The sequence below is a fragment of the Vulpes vulpes genome, chromosome 15 (genome assembly GCF_048418805.1).
Source record: "Vulpes vulpes isolate BD-2025 chromosome 15, VulVul3, whole genome shotgun sequence".
Taxonomy (NCBI): Eukaryota; Metazoa; Chordata; class Mammalia; order Carnivora; family Canidae; genus Vulpes; species Vulpes vulpes.
In genome coordinates, this window is record NC_132794.1 from 8,839,879 (window position 1) to 8,861,444 (window position 21,566).

Consider the following 21,566-nt stretch of genomic DNA (forward strand, 5'->3'; position numbering starts at 1 on the left):
CGCAAAGCGTCCTTTTTGACTTAAGGGTATCTACATGAGTAGCACCTTACCTATCAAATGAGCGGTTGTGAGATGTCACACGACTGCCCTGGGTCTCTCTCGTCAGGTGCCAGATGACAGAAAACCTAAACAGAGCTTCCAGTCTCGTCCCCTTGATTAGGAAATAAGCGGGAGTGAGGCACCTCCCTCCCTCCCAGCAAACCCAACCCTAGTAACAAAGGGGAGCTCAGCAGGAAGACAGCAACCTCAGAGGCGGTGCTGGGCTCCCAGTGCGGCCCGGGGCCAAGGAAGATGGGCATCGGGCATCCTCCCTTCCTCGCTCACTTGAATACAGTAAAGCACATTTTCAAGACCCCTCATAAGCCCATGTCCAGGGTCACACGTGGGTCGCAGATCACAAGATCATGAAGAGCATGGTGTGTTCACACACCCTGGGGGTGCCAGGCCCATGTGGCTCAGAGAAGAACGACACAACTTGACTGCAAAGGACGGCCAGGGCCTAAAAGGGTGATGCATTCCCTACAACTGCCTACTTCAGCAGCAGCTCTGGGATCCTTCCAGGGACTCAGTGTCCTGCAAACATCCTGGGAGTTGGGGGTGGGTTTCCCTGGTGAGTCTTAAGATGGACACAACCCATGTTTTTAGGACTCTAAAGGGGCTGGCTAGTGCTTCTGAAGGCCTCCCAATCTTCTGAGACTCCGTAACACCCCTCTGCTTACTGATCAGGGTGTCTGCTGAGCCCCAGAGGGCTGAATACATGTAAGTCAGCCCTGGGCATCTACGGTGATGGGTGGCCTGGCAGTTGGGATTGTTGCAGGACAGAGATTACAGGCTGCAAGGACTTACCTTGTCAGGGTCCAGGAGGGCATGGCAGATGATATCTTCACAGATGTTGGCCGTTGGGGCCAGGCAGTGCAGCCGGTAGAACAACTCTACACAGGTGATGTGATGCTCTCGGGTCTCCTTGTTCAGCTGATTCCAAAGCACACGAGCCACCCTCTGAGGCAGGAGGGAGACTGTTGATATGGGCAGCACCCACATTTCTTCCTTGTGCCAGTCCAACCCCAGCCCCAAGGAACTGGCTTCTACCTACATTTCCTATGTGAGGATCCCTAACATACAAAGAAATACCACCAACAAACAAAATGAAGCAAAGCAAACCCCAAACCAAACCCAAATCCCACCAGGTGTCCCTACACCCAATGTGGGGCTCAAACTCATGACCCTGGGATCAAGAGTCGTGTGCTCTCCTGACTGAGTCAGACAGGTACCCCAAGACTACTCTTTTTATTAAGTAAGCCCTATGCCCAATGTGGAGTTTGAATTCAAGTCCCTGGGATCAGGAGTCACGTGCTCTATCAAATCAGTCAGCCAGGTGCTCTTTCAAACTTGGAGGTTTGGAACTTGCAGCTAAGAACACTGCAGCTCTTGCCCAGACTTTAACATTACTTTCAGAGAGGAAATCCTGGAAACAAGAACCTACTGGTTGACACATCCTTTTGACAAGCACACTTGACCAAGCCTTACTATGTGCTGGCACCGGAGGTCCCAGAGATGTGGCCTCCAGGAAGTGTGGGGAATTTGCAGTGAGTGGTGCCAGTCTTGAGGCAGACACACTCGCAGCACCTTACCACCTACAGCTGGCTTACACCGGTTACCACAAGGCACTGACAAAGAATCATGGCTTTCAGCTTTAATTCCACAAACCTGTCCATTCCCATTTCTTTTTTAAAAAAAATTATTTATTTATTCATCAGATACACAGAGAGGCAGAGACACAGGCAGAGGGAGAAGCAGGCTCCATGCAGGGAGCCCAATGTGGGACTCGATCCCGGGACCCTGGGATCATGACCTGAGCCAAAGGCAGACGCTCAACCGCTGAGCCACCCAGGCGTCCCTGTCCATGCCCACTTCTGTGCAGTGTCATCACGGGGGATGCCCAGCTCACTTTCAGGACACAAACCACACCCCAAATCAAGTCCTCCATCTTCTCAGCCCTGATTTTAGATCTTTAAACATACAGGGTCTAGGGCTGGCTGCAGCCCCTTCCAGACCCCAGGAAGCACCCGTGCGGTGCCTGGTGCAACCGGCTGAGACTCAGGGGAAGGCTGGCCCCATTTCTGGGAGGAAATTTCTGAAGGCATTTTTCCAGGTGATGGGAAAGGACTATGCCTCACAGACTGTGACATTTCCCAAGTACATCTTAGATCAAATGACTTCTTTTGGCTCATCTATTTCTGTTGGACAAAACTATCTTCTCTGCTTAGATCAAATTATCCGTTGACTGTCTTGAGCCCTAATCGTGATTTTTTTTTTTTTAATCTACGGGAATGTGATTTCCAATTGTCAAATTGCAATGAAAGCTCTGAATCAAAACTTTTGACTGAGTAGTCACCTTGTAGCCACTGTGGGCAAATTTATGTGGAAGAGTCTCCTTCCTTCTGGAAGGTTTAAAACAATGTTTTTTCAAGGGTTTGGGGGCTGATGTTGATCACAAAACACACATCGCACACCTGCTCCTTCATCTGAGTTAGACTTCTCAATCCCTATGTTCTGAACACTTTCTTAGTGAACTGAATTCTGTTACCACCTGATTAGAAAGGTCAGGACACTCGTGGGATAGTGAGCCTTACTCAACGTGAGCACTGGGATGTGGGCTGTGCTGTGAGAATGAGATAAAGGCCAGAAGATCTGGAAGCAGCCCTGCACCTGGAGTCCGGGAACTGGCATATGGCCTGGCTATCTGTGCAGGTGGCTTCCCTGCTGCCCATCCAGCATCGCCTCATGGGCCAGTGCCAGCCACTGCCATCGTTCTGGAGAGTATATTCTAGAAAGCACACTCCAGTGCCCGGCGAGTGGTAAAGACTCAGATATGTACCACATCTGACTCAAAATAAAAATCGAGGCTTCAGAAAGAACTCAGAAAAGCATACTTTCCAAAAACATCACCAAGGGTACATCGTCAAAACAAGAATATTTAATGCAGTCATTTCATTCTATTGATAGCTTTCTAAGGATTCACAGACTAAATTCTTCCTTCTGTTCTTTCCCTGTGCCTTACAACACAATGACCCCAAACTTCTTGGATAGAAGCAGGAGCAAGGAAGGGTTGCCCAGGCACAGCTGCTGGATTACAGTGACACAGTTCCTGGTTGCAAGATCCACACGGACTCAACTCTGGTAAGAAGAGGAGGGGGCGTGTCGGGGATGAGGGACCCGAACCCAAAAGCAAGTTAGTAAGACTCCACCAGGACCTGATGCCATAGATGGGGTCTGAGGACACAAGATAGTCTGGCTGTGTGAGGAGCTCCATGTGCTCTCCCAGAAAAACTACTGTAAATAAAACTGAAAATTATGGAAAAAAAAAATCAAACATTTAGAGTCTCTGGAAATTATCCTAAGGACATCCAGGAAATAAAGAAAGATTTATTCAAGAAAATCTACTAAATTCCAGTAGAAGCAACAAGTCTGTAGCAATGAAACTACAACCCTCCCCTCCCACCCCCCGGCCCAGCTTGGTGTGACAAGGAACTTGACTATTCCCCTGACCCTCCCCAGTTCCCAGTCCAAGGCTCTGCATCTTCACGGAAGGCACAGGCCATAGCATTTCACTCCTTGTCCTCACTCCTGGGTGGAGGCTGTGTCCACACACTACAGGCCAAGAGTGCTTGAGTTCAGATCATTCTTTCCCTAGTTTACTGGTAGGGGGACATTCCATGCTCAGAGAAGCAAGATCAGACGACTGGAGGCTACTGCTGGGAGCGACCTACAGGGCTAGCCCTCCAAGAGAAGCAGGCAACTGTCTCAGTTCCAGCACTTCTTGAGCAACAGGATGTAGAGACTTTGTCCAGAGTGAGAGGCAGGCCACAAACCAGAGAGCTAGCTCCTCCAGGAAAATGTGGGGCAGTTCAAACCCAGGAGTGCTCTCAAAAGCAATGTAATTTTTTAATAAGTGATTACAAAGAGGCTGGTAGCTCCATGACAGCAATAGGCCAGCTTGTTTATCAGAAATAACCAGGACAAGAGACACTTCGGAAAAACCCTCTTTGGTAAACAAAACAACTCAAAGATGACCTCCAGAAACCATCAGACTGTGGGGTAACGTACGTCTCTGCTCACTGCTGAAAACATGAGAGCAGTGAGCCAGCAGTTTGTGGAGCCCAATAGTGGGGTGTACACTGACAGCTTCACAGAGACCAGGGAAAGAGATAGTCAGTGACAAACCTTCTTAGGCCACTGTCACTGCAGGCTGACCGCACATCCCTCCAGGGAGCAAGCACTAAAGGTCTCATATGGCAGGGGGGACAGACTCCACCAAAACAGTCTAGGCAAGTCACCAAACAGCAGACAAGGACAAAACAAGATGCAGATGGCGGTCAGAATACAGTAAAGTTGCTATGGTACATTATCTAAAATATCCAGGTTTTGATAAAAACTGTAAGACATGCAACAAAACAAGAAAATATGATACTCACACAAGGGAAAACGCAGGCAACAGAAGGTGTCTGGGAGAGCAACCAGGTGTCAGATTTATTTAGCAAAGACTTCAAAGTAGTGATTGTAAGTATGTTTAAATAACTCAAGGAAGCCATGCTTAAAAAAGTAAAGGAAGATATGATGACAACTTCTTTTCAAGTAGAAGACATCAACAGGGAGACAGAAAGTGGAAGGAAGGAAGGGAAGGAACCAAATGGAAATTCTGGAACTGAAAGTACAATAACTGAAATGAAACTTTCACCCCTCAAGGAGCTCACTGGTTCATCTGAACTGAAAGAAGGAAGACTCGGTGAAGAAAATGGATCAACAGAAATGGTGAAATCTGAAGAATAAAGAGAAAGAAACGAAGGAAAGGAAACAGTCAAGTGCAGCAGCAGCAGCACGTCCACAGGTGGAGTGCTGGGGAAGGAGGAGGAGAAAGGAGCAGGGAAAATATGTGCAGAAGTAGGGGACAAAACCTTCCCAAATTTGATTTAAAAAAAAAAAAAAAAGATATTGAACTACACATCTAAGAAGCTTGAAGGATTCCAAGTAGGATAAACTCCACACAATCCACACTGGACACATCACAACGAGAGGCTAACAGACTAAGAGAAGGAGGAAACTTTGAAGCAGCAAGAGAAAAATCACTCATCATTCACAAGGGAAACCCAAGAAGATGAAGAGCTGCCTTTTCATAAGAAACGCTGGAGGCAAGATGACAGTGGGATCACGTATCCAAATGGGGAGTTCCAATGTAAGTTCCAACATTCACATAAGCATTTGTTACAGGTTATTGAAAAAGGGCTGTTGGGCGTCTGGATGGCTTAGTTGGTTAAGTGTCTGACTCTTGATTTCAGCTCAGGTCACGATCTCAGGGTTGTGAGATCAAGCCCCTAAGGTGGGCTCCATGCTGGGTGTGGAGCCTGGTTAGGATTCTCTCTCTCCCCCTGCTCCCGTGCCCCTGTGTGCACAACATGAATGCTCTCAAAAAAAAGTGCTGCTTTACTTACATATTGTATATTCAAGCATATCTGGGGCTGTTTAAAGTATATTTATTCTTATATTCCAAGTGTTGAAAGAAAAAAACCACAACCAAGAACATTATACCTAGGAAAACTCTTTCATAAAAGGAGAAATAAAGGTATTCCAGATAAACAAACACTGAGTGAATCTGTTGCTAGCAGACCTGTCTTATAAGAAACTCCAAAGGAAGTTCTGGTGGGGGCATGGGGCAACTGGGTGACGGGCATTAAGGAGGGCGCCTGATGGAATGAGCACTGGGTGTTACATGCAGCTGCTCAATCGCTCAATTCCACCTCTGCAACTAAGAATTCGCTACATATTCATTGAATTTAAATTAAAAAAAATCAAATCAAAACACAAAAGAAATACTAAAGGAAGTTCTCGAGGTGAAAGCAACTGACCCCAGTTCATCAAATCCATACGAATAGCACCAGTAAAGGTAATTGCGTAGCTCTAAAAAGACAGCATAAACGCCACCTCCTTTCTTTCAACTGATTTTCTGGAAGAGGCTGAGCACACAGGTATCCCAGCAGCTATCACCAGAACATGTAGAAACACCCTTGTGCGCCAGTGGCATGGAAGACAGGCAGGGCACAGGTGTGCGGGGGGAGGGCAGTGGCCCGGGTGCCACCTGAAAGCCCCACCTGAAGGGCTAGGAATGTTAAAGAAGAAAGTTAAGTAACAAACTGTATAGCTATTCAGTCTCCTTTCTCCTCCCTGCTTCTTTAAAGAACACAGTATCATGTAGTGACTCTAACGCTGTGTCGTGGGGTCTGTCTCACACACGCACACACACGGGTGTAACGTGCAGAACAGCACCAGGAAGGGGAGGAAAAGCTGACACTGAAGGAGGTCTCTGGGTTTCACTGCATCTCAGTCTGGAAGTGAGTAGATTCTGATGAGCTAGGATGTACTCGGTAAAACCCTGGAGCGACCACCGAGAAAGCTCCAAAGATATACAGAGAAAAATCATGAAAGCGATGCAAACATTGCACTGGAAAATATCCATTTGCTGAAAAAGAAAATGGTAAAGGGGGGATGACAAAACCCAGAAAAAACAGTAAGCACAATGGCACAGTTCTGTAGGCACAGTGAAAGCCACTGAACTGTACACTTCCAGTGGGTGATGTGGCCTGTGAATTATGTCTAAATACAGCTATTATTAACAACAGCGACAAGAAGAAACCGAGCTGTAAGGTGGCCTGAGTTATGTGACCTGTTTGGGAAGAGCTCATCCCAAACAGAAAAATGGCAGCCTATTTCCAAGGCCTTTCAGCACAGAGGCTCTTAGGACCCAAAGGGACAGTATAGGTTCAGTATCTCATTCACCCATAAAACATGTAAAATATCCCTTCCTAAGCGTCACAGCTTTTCAGGGTGCCTGCCGCCCCATCAGTGCAGGGAAACCTGTTCCATCCACAGTGTTGGGAGCCGCATGCCAGGAAGGGGTTAATGGATCGAGCAGTGGCTCTCTGTTGACTCTTCCAACCACGGCCCACCTGTCTCACCCTTGTTGTTGAAGGCTTGTGGCTCAAGGACGCATACTATCGCTATCCAAGGGCGCATACCTTTGCTATCTATTGTGAAAAGACATGTCTGGAGAACTAAGCTTAAAACATCCTGCTTGTTAAACAACCCTGCTTTATAAAAGAGTGAATAATACAAATAAAGTTGGCATTGTGGCTGAATCCGGCCATATGTCCCTCCTGCTCCCACTCTGTTTATGTCTCTTTTCTTTTCCTCATTCCCTTACCCTCATCCCTAGACGGTTGTCGCCCCCAGCGCGCGCGACACCACAGGTCCCGGTGAGCGGGCACATTCCTCTCTGCACCACATCACCTCCTGCCCCAGGGCCCCTGTCACTGCTGGGTGGGCTGGAGAAGCTGAAGGCACTGACCCAAGGGTGCTTCACTGACAGACTGTTTAACAGCCCCCGACCAGTTGGTCCAGAATTGCAGGAAAGACATACAAGCATCATTAGCTATAGGAACCAAACCTGACGGTCAGGAGGCAGACCGAAGGTCCAGTGGCAACCACGTTTGTTACCTGAACCCCTGGATGGCCCAGCGAGGTGCAGAGGGAGCAGCCTCCGAGTCTCACAGCCCCCCAGGTGAGAGCCAGCTGCGTTCCACTCTTGCCCTTTGGCCTCCACGGGACACTAGCTCAATAGTAAACTCCACTTTTTCTTTTTTCTCATAAGCTGACTGGAACTGCTTGTAGCTTTCTGCAATTAAATGAGCCCTGGCACATATAGCTTTAAGCTATTTCGCTTTGTCCCCCAAAAGAGAGAGAACACCTGCTCACTGTCTTTGGCAATCATCTTCCTTAAATTTGTCGAGTCCTATGTTTTCCTTGATGTTAACTAGCTTTGGGACGCCTGGGTGGCTCAGTTGGTTGAGCGTCTGCCTTCGGCTCAGGTCATGATCCCAGAGTCCTGGGATCGAGCCCCACATCGGGCTCCCTGCTCAGTGGGGAATCTGTTTCTCTCCCTCTCCCTCTGCCCCTCCCCACTGTCCTGCTGTCTCTCTCTCTCAAATAAATAAAAAAATCTTAAAAAAAAAAAGTTAACTAGCTTCAAAGCCTTTACCCTTATAAGTTAGGGCACAATCTCTTGTTCCATATATTTAGATAATTCAACAATCTTTGCATATGAAGTCCAGTTAGCCTAAAACTGAACATAAATCTTTATGGAACTCTTGCTGCAGAGCCAGAAACTGTGCTAGCAGGCTAGGATGGTGGTGCAGACAAGGGGAGCACAGGTCTCCAGCAACCCTCTTGGGCTGTCCCCCGAGCCACCATACCCCATCACAGCACCTGCCACCTCGCAGGCAACTTTAAATAAGTGGTCGGGAAGAGGCTCCCGCCCACCTCCTCCGAGTGGGAAGTACCTGATAGAAGTCTGTTTTCTCTGCAATGACTTTCAATATTCCTGGAGCAATGGGAGGAACCGTCACCATCTGCAGCTTGCCGAAAAAGGGGTTGTGTCCAGAGCTCTTGTAGCGTTTCATCTTGTCTTCGATGACAAGGGCCAGGGACTGGGAGTGGTTGATCACCTCCAGCAGAGTGGAGATGGCCACGTTCTGGAGGAAGCAGTCAGTCACGCAGCAGCCCACGGTCATGAGGGATCGCAGCCACGACGGGAAACTACAGTCGCCGGCTCCTGAAAGGAAGCAGGTCAGACAAACAAAATCCCATGAAGACACCTCTGCCATGTGCAGGTTCTAAGACACCCTGAGATCTGCAAGTCGGGTGGCCAGCAGGGGGATAACCTTCCGCTGGGGACACGGTATCAGCCATCACGCAGGGCTAGAGGACAAAGGAGACTGGGTCTGCTTTTAAAAGCTTGTCACATTACTCGAATTCTGGAAATGTCAATCTCAAGGCTCCGAGATGACTCAAAGTGTTTACTTTTTATTTTAAAAATTTACATAGAGAATTCACGTTAAAAATTTCTTCTAGATTTATAGAGTCAATCCACATTTTTTGGCATAGAGTTCGAAGTGTTTTTTCAAGGCTGTCTTGATGGTGGGACACATGGCACTAGCTTTAAAAGAGGCCCAAAATGCACCGTAGATTTAAAACCTAGTGACGTGCTTCCAAGCACAGGTCATCTGCAGCTAATGAGCCAAGAGACACACTGCACAGGAAATTTACTGTAATGACAACAGGAGGGGACAGCTTTGTCCTGCATTCCCACCAATGTAATCACTTTTCTCTTGTTCTCTATCTTCCTCTTTTTTCTTTAAAGCATTCACTACCTGCTAAGGATTGAGTTGTGTCTGCCCCAAATTTATATGTTGAAGCCTGATGCAATGGTATTTGGAGGTGGGGCCCTCATGACGGGATGAGTGCCCTTATAACAGACACCAGTGAGATCTCCCTGGACCCTCGGGCTGTGAGCACCCCGAGAGAAGGTGGCTGTCTATAACCAAGGGGAGAGCTCTCATTAGAAACTGACTTTGCTGGCACCCTGACCTCAAACTTCCAGCCTCCAGAACTGTGAGAAGGACATTTCTGTCCCTTAAGCCACTCTGTGAGTGCTGGAGCTGCTAAGACACTGCCTGTTATGGGTAGAACGGTGTCCCTCTGACACCCCCAAATTCTTACACTGCAGTCATAAACCCCTTTAGGGCCTCAGAATGCAAACTTCTTTGGAAATAGGGTTGATGCACATGTAAGGAGTTAAAGCAAGGCCATACGAGGGTGGGCCCCTAATCTGGTATGACTGGTGTCCGCAACCCAGGACATGTACACATATGCAGGGGGGCACCATGCAGGCTGCAGTTAGGATGCCATGAGCCAAGGAACTACCAGAAGCTAGGGGAGAGGCCTGGGAACACATCCTCCTGATCCTTCAAATGGAGAACAGCCCTCAGATCTCTGCCTCCAGAACTGTGAGACAATACATTTCTGTGGTTTTAGCCATTTAGCTTGTGGCACTTTGTTATGGCACCTTAGCAAACTAATGCCAATCTTTAACAACCGGGATGATGGACTAGTCTATTTACTGATCATCATTAAGCACCTTTTCTGTTCCAGACCTCTTAATGGGCTGTGTGGGACCCCTCAAGTTTAGAGATATGGTCCCATCCTCACCAATCTGCCCCCTTTAGGACGCAAGTCAAAAGCACGCACAAATAGTGACAAAAACACACAGGGCAGACGGTTTTGACTGGTCTGTAAACACCAGCTGAACGACAGGGCTCCTTGAGGAGGACTCTGGGGGGGCAGCCCTCTCACCGGGAAGCTGGAAGAGCGTTTCGCAGAGCCGCTCCGTCTCCTCCTCAGACAGGTAGACGGGGAAGGTGGCGCAGTCCAGCAGCAGGTGGCAGGCGGCGGCGAAGGCCTCCCTGCAGCCCTCCCGCGAGCTGCCCAGGTCAACGACCACCTGCTCCACAGCCCAGTCCCCCTCCTTCTTTGGGCCGGGGCTCCTGGGAAGAGGTGATGGCAACTCCGCACTTTTTGTCTTAAATGGAGACCCTCGAGCTGTGAACAAGTCTGAGAGCATCTGCTTAAACTGGGGCACGCTGATGGGTTTCGCGTCCCATGGGTTCTTCCTGTCGGAGTCACTGCCTGCTGCACACGGTGGCCCGCCTTCATCCCTCTGGCTCGCAGGCTCTTCATGCTTGTCCTCTTCCCCGGACGTTGTCACTTGTACTCCAAAAATGTTCTTGTGGGCAAAGTTGGCGATCAGCTCCTGGATGCAAAGAAACGTCCGCTGCATACTCCCACCCTTCTTCCAAACATCATCTTTTTCGGGAGAAACCCTGGGGACCCGCAAGTGCTCTGAGAGCTCTGGCGATGAGGCACTGAGCCCAATCCCACTGTCTTCAGACTTGAGGGGAGGAAACGAAGCATCTTCATCAGCTGGAATCACTGCCTTGGTGTCTATAATCACTTCACTGTTTTCACCTTTTACTGGGCTCTGTAAAAAAAAAAAAAAAAAAAAAGGAAATTTGTATTGTACACTTCTTGTGAGGCCAAGAGATTCAAATATCGGACATACCATGAATATGTACTTCCTGTTTTTCGAAACCCTAATCCTCTACACCAAGAGAATCCCTGTGTGAAAGCATATAATAAAATGAAGACAGCACATCATGGGGAAGAGAGAGGGAAGAGGCTGCCGGGCCCCACACTCTCTGAGGAGGCTGGCTTTGAGCCCAATCTGTATTATTTATTTAGGTTCAAGGTTCAAAAACCCTATTTAAAAATAGTTTCTGACATATTTTAAATTAAAAAACTGAATGAGGATATTGAGCTGAGGGTAAAATAAAGGCCTGAAGAAATTAATGAGCAAAAAGCCAGAATAAAGTGTTTACCTGTGTGTATATGGTATCTATCTGTCCATCTATCTGTGTGTGTGTGTGTACTCTGGCTTTTTTCCTTTTTTTTTTTTTTTTTTAAAGATTTTATTTATTCATGAGATACACAGAGAGAGAAAGAGAGGCAGAGACATAGGCAGAGGGAGAAGCAAGCTATAGGGAGTCCAACACGGGACTTGATCCCAGGACCCTGGGATCACAACCTGAGCCAAATGTGGGACTTGATCCCAGGACCCTGGGATCACAACCTGAGCCAAAGGCAGACACTCAACCACTGAGCCATCCAGGTGCCCATTCTGTGGCTTTTTCAAGGAGTTGACACTGCAACCTTCAACCAGTCAACCTCTTCTCTTACAGTGTGCTCTATAGGGAAGAATGAAATAGAATGCACTTTGTGAAACATCATTAACTGTATTTGTAGACACATGCTTAAATTTTGTGTCTTAAATCATTTAAGGGAAATTTATTAGCTACAATAGCTAGAAAAAAAAAGGGGGGGGGACTAACTTTGGAAGGGAGATTACCAGTCTGTAAGCTAATCTGCACCCAAGTGCAGGCCCGGCCCTGACCACTCGGAGTGGAGGGCCCATTGCCTCGTCTGTCTGCACTCCTGCCTGCAGCTGCACTGAATGGGTGTCAAGAGCAGAATTTTTCAAATCTTTAAGGAAAGCAGAAAATAAAAACAATCCAGACTGCGGGCCTCGAGCTGCTTGGGGGAACTCTGGCTGTTATTGTCTTCTGGGAGGACCCTTTGGCAGCATCCATACCAACTTAGAAGGAACATGCATCTCTCCCAGTTTAAAAAGAAATGGGCTTGATCACAGCCCACGTGGAGGAGTTGATCCTTCAGAGAAATCTGCAAGCATGAACTAGTTGTGCAAGGATGCTTAGTACAGCACTGTTTTTAACATTGAAAAACCCAAAATCATCTATGTGACCTTGGTAGGGGAAGAGCGGAAGATGAGGTAAAGCAGCAAGACTATATGGCATGGAAACCAAACAAGAGTAAGATACCTCTATGTAGACCAAAGTGGAAAGAGAACCAAAGTGAGTCAGAGAACAGCAGATGTTATGGGTTGAAGTGTGTCCCCCTCAAAAGATGAGAAGTCCTAACCCCGGTACTTGTAAATATGACCTTCTTCGGACACGGGCTCTTTGCCGATGGTTAAGTTAAAATGAGCTCCTCAGGGTGGACCCTAATCCAACATGACTGATGTCCTTACAAAGAGGAAATCTGGCATTGTGAGGATGAAGACAGGTCAGGGCAATGAGTCTACAGCAGAGGGACACCAGAGACTGCCAGCACCACCAGGAGCTGGGACAGAGGACGGAGCCGACTCCTCCTCCCACACCCTCAGAGAAAACCAGCCCGGCCCACACCATGATCTCTGACTTCCAGCTCCAGAACTGGGAGACACTAACTTCCACTTATTTAAATCACTCAGCCAGCGACACTTCCCTACTGCAGCCCACGTAAACTAGTATCTCACTTAGATGCTTAAAAAGACACCAGCGTCACGCAAATACAAACATATGCATAAAAAGGTCTGGAGACTGAGCTGAATTGAAGCAATAGCTGTAGGAGAACGTAGCGGGGGTGAGCAAAGTGAATGGGGGTGTCAGCTACCAGACTAGAAGCTTTTAGGAAGTGTTTGAGGATTTTAGAAGCATATTTTAGCTATTACCTTTATATCCTCTGATCTTTACTCCTTTTTTTCAAAAAATTCATTCATAAGAGAAACAGAGACAGGCAGAGACATAGGCAGAGGGAGACTGCAGGCTCCCAGCAGGGAGCCTGATGCAGGACTCAATCCCAGGACCCTGGGATCACGCTCTGAGCCAAAGGCAGACCCTCAACCACTGAACCATCCAGGCGTCCCTGATCTTTACTCTCACTCCAACCAACCCTAATTCCTTCCTGCTCCCAGGAAGGCAAAAGCCTAGCCCAAGGGAGCCACTTGTGCTCCTCGGGGCCATACCATGCTTCCACTCGTGGGCTCCATGTCCAAGTAGGAAGGTGGCATCTGGACCTTGCTGAGCACTTTGAAACATGTCTTCAAGGCATGCGTGAGCTCAGGTAAGCTCAACGCCTCCATTTCCTCAGCCAGAGGCTGCACCAGACAGCCCAGCACCTGAGGGAGGTACTGGGTTTGCACCTCGGAGTAAAGTTCCTGTGGAAAACAAACATGAGATTAACTAACAGGTTTCCAATTTCTGGTCAGAAAAAAAAATGCACCTCAAAATGGCACCTTGAAAAAGTCCATTTTTTAAAAGATTTTATTAATATTTATGAGAGAGAGAGAGTGAGCATGTGTGTGTGTGAGAAGGTGGGGGGATAGAGGGACAAGGAGACTCCTCGATGAGCAGGGAGCCCGACAAGTAGCTCGTTCCCAGGACCCTGAGGTCATGACCTGAGCCTAAGGCAGACACTTACTTAACACACTGAGCCACCCAGGCGCCCTGAAAAGTCAATCTTTTTAGAGAATGAGTGTCTCATGTTCATTCCCAAATCAGAAAAAAAAAAAAATCTCTTTGATCTCAACAAATCAATGCACATTCTTTCTCTTTTCAAGTGTCTTTACCTTTTCTTTGCTTTTTTTTCTTCCTAAAGACTTGGGGGAGAGAGAGAGAGTGTGCATGTGAGCAGAGGGAAGGGCAGGAAGAGAGAGAGAATCTTATGCAGGCTCCACTCTCATCATGGAGCTCGACGCGGGACTTGATCTCAGGTCCCTGAGGATTATGACCTGAACCAATCAAGAGCTGGACGCTCATCTGATTGAGCTACCCACCCTCAGGTGTCTTTACTTTTTCTAATAGAAAAATCACTGTCACACTTACTTCCATATTAAGGAAATTAGTTTCCTTTAAGAAAATTAGCCAGTAGCACAATTTTACCTAGAAATACATTTACTCTCACTCCTAAATAATGGCAGTGCAAGGTGATGCCAGTTTATCTGGCTCACGTGACCTGGGCTCAGGCCACTTACAATGGGCTCAGAGTTATAACTTCTTTTATTTTTTTATTTTAATTTTTAAAATTTAAATTAAATTTGCCAATATATAGTACATCATTAGTTTCAGATGTAGTTTTTTCTCTACCTGTCTCTTGCGTAAGAGACTTAAGAGGTTATATTCAGCTACATCTTCCAGGCCAAAACAAACATGAAAAGTGTTGTGGATTTACGCACACCCGCTTTTCAGGCCAACAACACTAATGAACGGAAATAACAGCAAGCATGGGGTCGCCATTTCTTGGCAGGGGCCTTACCAAGGGGATAACATCCAGAAGGAACACCAGGAGGGTGCAGAGCTCTGAAACCGTCGGGGGAGGGCTGATGCTTTTCCCAACAGTGTAAGTGTGCTTCGTTGGTCTACAGAAGTCACGGGGAAGAAAATCCAATCAATTCTTTCTCCTCTAATACCTTTAAGTATCTCTTATGATGTCGAATCAAGTTACTCTATTTCAAACATAACGAAAGACAGCTCTGTGCTCTAATGAGGAAGCTTCAGTGACTAAAACCACTGGACACAGAGGTGTCAGTCAGTGTCTTGAATCTGCCTGTCTCCCAAACAGGTCCAACTCAGACTCGAACTTCATCAGTCCAATGAGGGTGGTCCCTTGGTGGTGGGATTCCGCGCCCAGCACATCCTGCTTTCAACAGGAGCAATGCTAAGCAAACGCATGGTCCAAGGGAAGTCGCCTGGTTAGAGAAGACATGGACTGCACAGGTCCACCTGCTGTGGGGGCAGCCTGAGATGACTCCTCCATGTGACACTTTTGAGCTCATCCCTGTGAGCCACTTAGCTTTTCCAGCTTCCACAGAGAACTTTAACTTCACCAGTCAGCTCTACAGTAGCCGCTTATACAAAAACTCAACACTTGTTTCTAAATAAGCAGACAGCTGGTGAAACAGGTAGGTCAAAAACCATACGTGTTGGTTCTCAAAACCAACTTTGGATTCATCGAGCCATCACAGCACAACTCAACCTGGGTTGTCTTCACTGCAAATTAGCACCTGGCTACCCAGGGGTTTATCTTAGCAAGAAAATGCCTTTGAAGAACTGCATACACCATAATCTAGCAACTAATCTCAGGAAACCTCCAGCATATGTCTGTAAAGGGACAGAACAAAGTGCTATTTGTGACAACGAAAAAATTGAAACTGGTGTTTCCACCCGATGTACACACAGATCTCCAGAGGACTGTTAACCAACCCCGCAACAGCAGACTGCAACGTTATCTACAACCTGATATCCCTCATGTAAAACTTGAACAGACACACTGGACTGTGTCATTTCTGGATACACATTTAGTTATAAGGGCACAGACAACATCAGTGGCAGGACAGACACTAATAATCCCAGTTGGAAAGGAGCAGGTGCTGGGAAGGTAGGAGGGAGTTAGTTCTACCTAGGAAGCAACATTTTATTCCTTAAAAAAAAAAAAAAATCTGAAAAACAATGGCCAAGTGTTGCCTAAATTTCCAGTAACGGGTGCACATGTGCCTGGCATTTCTTATTCTTTCTTACATTTGAAATGTTGCATAGTTGATTTTTTTTTCCTTTTTTAGAAGGCAAGCACACCATGTGACTCCGAAATGCAAATAGGCTGACCAAGATATACTGTAGCTTCAGTATAACACAGCCAGCTGTACTCTTGCCCATGGGTCCAACTACGACTAATTTATCCATCACGGAGTTGAATGCCTACGGGGACCTGGCTCCAGGGGCACAGAGTAGCACAGTGGGAGAGCTGGGGAGTCCGACATTCCTGGGTTCGCATCTCAGCTGCTGCTAATGTGTTGTGTAGTGCCATACTGGGTGCCTCATGTCACTAGGCTCCGGCTTTCTTCTTTGATACAAGTGCCGACTTCTCTTTGGGGGTGTCCCAAGGAGCTAACGAGTGTGGTTGGTTTTCAGGCCAGAGGAGGGCCCACAGCAAACAACAAGTAAAGCTTCTACTAAGTTGCTAGGTTGGGGGAGAACAGAGACAGCACAGAGCATCATGCTGAACAGTAAGAGGAAGGAAGCCTGATGCTGTGACTTGGACAAGACAGGGGCTGAGAGACTACACTAGTCCCCCGCTGTGGGGAGAGGGTCCTGGGAGAGGCTCCCCAGGGTGTGCCACCATCCACGATGTTGAGGTGGTGCAAGTCACCAACTAAAGCTGACATAAAGCTGATTATGGCAGTTTGAAACATTAAAGCTTTTATCTGACCCATGATACAAAAATTTCAGGAAGAATTTAAGAAGACTGATGATTTTAAAATCACTTGCTCTTGTCATTGAGGTGCAGAATAAACCCCTTTAAACAGATCCACCTCCCAGAGAACAATGTGTAGGTATGTTTGGTCAACGTAACTAGAAAATGCACAGGGTTTTCTCAAATTAGAATTAATAAATTAAAAAGCTCCAGAATTATGTGGCAGAGATTATCGGAACCTTCTCACGGGCAATATCTTTTATTCTACTAAAATTTTAAGTGAATTCTCTCCCATTGTGTGCTCAGCAGAGACCACCCACCCTGAGCCACAATAAGCAGCTACGAAACCACAAAAGCTTCCAATCCTTCCTAAACATTCCATAATCCTGAACTGGATACTTACCTAAAGCAGTCCTCAAAACACCGGGTCATATAGTCCCAGAGAAAGTCTGTGCTTAGGGAGGTGATCAGCAAATTCACCGTTTTAACAATCTCAGAGGCATTTCTGTTTTCTTTTATTGCACTGTAAAGGAAGGTGGATGCTCATAAATATATCTATGAGAAACCGTCTATCATGAGAACAGTGTGTCTGAAAAACTATATTTACTTTTTTTTTTTTTTTTAAGATTTATTTATTCATGAGAGACACAGACTGAGAGGCAGAGACATAGGCAGAGGGAGAAGCAGGCTCCTCGCAGGGAGCCTGATGCGGGACTCGATCTCGGATCCCGGGATCACAACCTGAGCCAAAGGCAGGCACCAATCACTGAGCCACCCAGGAGTCCCTCGTTTGCTTATTTCTAGAGACAGACAAAACGCAGTAAGGATAAATATGTTACTAGTCTGACAGAGAAAAAAGTTTGCATAATGCCATCCTACACAGTATATATACTGATACATTCTCTTAGAAGTAAGTGTAAGAGCTACTGTAAAAAGAATCGGTATAAACCAGGTTTAGTCCAACAGTGAGTCATTAGTACCCTGCTGGTAAAATAACAGGGTACACCCATTTGGGTGGGAAATTTGGCTAAGATTTATTTATTTTTTTTAAGTTTTTTATTTATTTATGATAGTCACACAGAGAGAGAGAGAGAGGCAGAGACACAGGCAGAGGGAGAAGCAGGCTCCATGCACCGGGAGCCCGACGTGGGATTCGATCCCGGGTCTCCAGGATCGCGCCCTGGGCCAAAGGCAGGCGCCAAACCACTGTGCCACCCAGGGATCTCTTGGCTAAGATTTAAATGTGCATCTTCTATGACTCAGGAAATGTATTCTAGGGGTTTCTCCTACAGAAGTCCTTGTACAGGCACACAAGTATGCATGACAATACCACGGCAAGGTTGTTTAAAAATACTGAGAAAGTAGAGGCCACCTAACAGTTAATCAATGGGAGACTGGTCAGTCAGGATTTATTTAAATAAGTGATAAATCCTCATTGAGGAACCAAAGGCAACGTGATGTTCCACTGCAGAAGGCAGGGGAGCTACTCATGACTGCATTTTAAGAAAATAAGCAACTAAATAATTAATGTAATTCCATCTCTATAGATTATTTTCTTAAAGATTTAATTATTTATTTTAGGGAGAGAGCAAGCGTGTGAGCTGCAGGAGGAACAGAGGGAGAAGACCTTAAGCAGACTCCCCACTGAGCGTGGAGCCCGATGTGGGGGTTGATCCCATGATACTGAGATCATGACCTGAGCTGAAATCAAGAGTTGGATGCTTAACTGACTAAGCCAGCCAGGCTCCCCTCTAATTCCATCTTTAAAATAAAATATAGGCATCTATATATTTATGATTGCATTGAAAATCTGGAAATAAAAATGTTTTATGTTTTTCTTCTCAAGGGCGGTGGGATTGTGGGTGATATCTTTTTTCTCGATATGTGCAAATATTAGTATATTCCACAAAGAGCATGTACTATTTTCGTATTCAGAAAAACAATAATTCTGGGAGAAAAGAACAAACACTCTGGGAGAGAAAAAGCAAACACTACGAACTCTTGGTACATTGACAATTAAGAAGCCAGAGAAATCTTCAAATAGATTTATATTTTCAATATACCTAATGCCAATTCAAGCAGAAAAAAGTTACATCAAGAATAAAGTAAAAAAGAAGAGACTGTATTATCTTAAAAGGAACAAAAACAAGGGACGCCTGGGTGGCTCAGTGGTTGACTGCCTTCAGCTCAGGTCATGATCCCAGGGCTCTGGGAATGAGCCCCACATTGGGCTCCCTGCTCATTGGGGAGTCTGCTTCTCCATCTGCACTCCCCCTCATCCCACTCAAATAAAATCTTGGGGGGAAAAGGAACAAAACCCAAAACCTAGGGTTGAGAGAGAGAGAACTACATACCTACATACATGTCTGCCATGTCCTGAACCCCACTCACTCCACCTTCAGGTCCTACAGCACAGGCCCTTGGAGTGCCCTTGACCAGCTCTCCCCCTGCGACCAGACCCTGGCTCTACTTCCTGACCTTGCCCCATCCTCTGCCATCCTCCCTGTAAGTCACCACATGGGAACACCAGCTCCTGTCCTTGAAACAGCTTTCACACTTGCTCAGTAAATATGTTCTGTATGTCCCAGCTGGGCAGAGACTAACTCAGATACCTTTGAAACTCTTCACAGGGCACCTGGGTGGCTTAGTTGGTGAAGTGTCTGCTTTCAGCTCAGGTCATGATCTTGGGGTCCTGGGATGGAGTCCTGCCTTGGACTCCCTGCTCAGCGGCCAGCCTGCTTCTCCATCTACCCCTCCCCTCTGCTCGTGTGCAAGCGCTCCCACCACCCTCTCTCACAGGAAAGAAAAGAAAGAAAAAAGAAAGAAAAGAAAAGAAAAGAAAAGAAAAGAAAAGAAAAGAAAAGAAAAGAAAAGAAAAGAAAAGAAAAGAAAAGAAAAGAAAGAAAAGAAAAACCTCTTGACAGTATTTGACAGGAAGCAGGCCATTTATGGTGATTGACTCAAGAGCATTCATTACCTTAATCAGTGGTGTGATCCCTTGCCTGCCTGCTTTCTCTAGCCCCACATGACTTATAATAAACAGTAAGGAAACGAGACTTGTGCCATCAGGTTATGGAGAAGAAGTGTGAAGCTGTGAACCAAAGTGTGAAGTATGGATGGGGAAGAAGTATGAAGCTGGGGGCCAGAGTATGAAGTGTGAATGGGGATAAAGTGTGAAGCTGAGAGGCAGAGTGTGAAGCGTGGATGGGGAAGAAGTGTGAAGCTGGGGGGCAGAGTGTGAAGTATGGACGGGGATGAGTGTGAAGCTGGGGGCCAGAGTGTGAAGTGTGGATGGGGAAGAGGTGTGAAGCTGGGAGCTAGAGTGTGAAGTATGGATGGGGAAGAGGTGTGAAGCTGGGAACCAGAATGTGAAGTATGGACAGGGACGAGTGTGAAGCTGGGGGCCAGAGTGTGAAGTGTGGACAGGGACGAGTGTGAAGCTGGGGGCCAGAGTGTGAAGTGTGGACAGGGACGAGTGTAAAGCTCGGGGCCAGAGTGTGAAGTGTGGATGGGGAAGAGGTGTGAAGCTGGGAACCAGAGTGTGAAGTGTGGACAGGGATGAGTTTGAAGTTGGGGGCCAGAGTGTGAAGTGTGGACAGGGATAAAGTGTGAAGTTGGGAGCCAGAGTGTGAAGTGTGGACAGGGATAAAGTGTGAGGTTGGGAGCCAGACTGTGAAGTGTGGATGGGGAAGAAGTGTGAAGCTGGGAGCCAAAGCCATACCTTATTAGTGAGTTTCCACTCTGGGTATAGCTAAGTTTGAGATCAGAGCCAAGAGCGTCTCTGCAGTAAGAATAAAAGGCTCGGATGACTTCGAGAAACAAATTCCCAACCACTCGAGGCCCTGTAATTGAAAAGAAAATGGTCAGAGAGAGATGAACAACCCACGTTCAAATCAATAAACAACATATGTGTGAAACAGAGTTTGACAATGACAACCCAAGCCAGGGGAATAAAATTCATGAAAACGGCCAATATTTTTGCAGCACTTGCTGTACCTGTTACCTTGTTTACGCCTTACAATAGCCATAAGACCGGGTACTGAATTGTCGTATGGACTACAGACAAAGGGAAGGGGCAGAGAGGTGAAGGAAGGCATCCAAGACAGACTAGCCTGGGGAGCCGGGTGCATGCTCAGTGTGCGTAAGTGTGAACACGCTGCTTGGCCAGAGATGCTACTCAGCATAAATACCAATGAAGCAGGGCAACTTTCTGATTTTATTTTACATTCTTTGAAAACGGATTTATTTTTAAAGGTTTATCTATTTATTTGAGAGAGAGAGAGTGTGTGTGCACTTGAGTGTGGGGGGTGGGGGAGGCAGAGGGAAAGAGAAACCCAAGCACACTCTGCACAGAGCACAAGGGAGCCCAACCAGGGACTCGATCTCATGACTCGGAGAGTACAAACTGAGCCAAAACCAAGAGTCAGACACTTAATTGACTGAATCATGGAGGCATCCTTGTTTTTCTTTCTTTCTCTCCCTCCCTCTTTTTTTTTTTTAAGATTTTATTTATTTATGCATGAGAGACAGAGAGAGAGAGAGAGAGAGAGAGAGAGAGAGGCAGAGACACAGGCAGAGGGAGAAGCAGGTTCCACGCAGGGAGCCCGACATGGGACTCGATCCCGGGTCCCCAGGATCCCACCCCGGGCCGAAGGCAGCGCTAAACCACCGAGCCACCGGGACTGCCCCTCTCTTTTTTAAAAGTAATCTCTCCACCCAACATGGGGTTTGAACTCATGACCCTGAGATCAAGAAGTCACATCCTCTACCGACTGAGCCAGTCAGGCACATCTCTAAATTCTCTTAATCATGAGCTAGAACCTCTCAAAATAAATACCACCACTCTTGAGAAGCTTATTAAAAGGCACAGAGGAATAGACCAGCTGCAGGTTAGAGAAGCATTCCCGCCGGTGAGGCAGGTGGAAGGCAGCCATCAGGCAGGGAAGGGAGTGACTTCTCACGCATGTGTACGAAGGGATGAAGACAGGATGGATTCAGAGGAAATGAAAGCTCGGTCAATATATCTGTGTTAAAAA

The 21,566-nt window shown here is 46.8% G+C and overlaps 1 protein-coding gene across 4 annotated transcripts in view; it reads right to left on the reverse strand.

Annotated features, from left to right (window-relative positions):
- DOP1B (DOP1 leucine zipper like protein B) overlaps nt 1-21,566 on the reverse strand; it is a 107,059-nt gene that overhangs the window by 39,535 nt on the left and 45,958 nt on the right. For all 4 annotated transcript variants that reach the window (XR_011997656.1, XM_072740746.1, XM_072740748.1 and 1 more), the window contains exons 10-17: nt 20,252-20,372; nt 16,934-17,053; nt 14,596-14,698; nt 13,307-13,498; nt 10,243-10,927; nt 8,391-8,662; nt 847-999; nt 51-151 (exon numbers count right to left, since the gene is read on the reverse strand). Coding sequence is in view for 3 of the 4 variants with exons in the window: in XM_072740746.1 (XP_072596847.1) it covers nt 51-151; nt 847-999; nt 8,391-8,662; nt 10,243-10,927; nt 13,307-13,498; nt 14,596-14,698; nt 16,934-17,053; nt 20,252-20,372 (1,747 nt within the window). In the remaining variant the exon portion in view is untranslated. The remainder of the gene's footprint in view (nt 1-50; nt 152-846; nt 1,000-8,390; nt 8,663-10,242; nt 10,928-13,306; nt 13,499-14,595; nt 14,699-16,933; nt 17,054-20,251; nt 20,373-21,566) is intronic.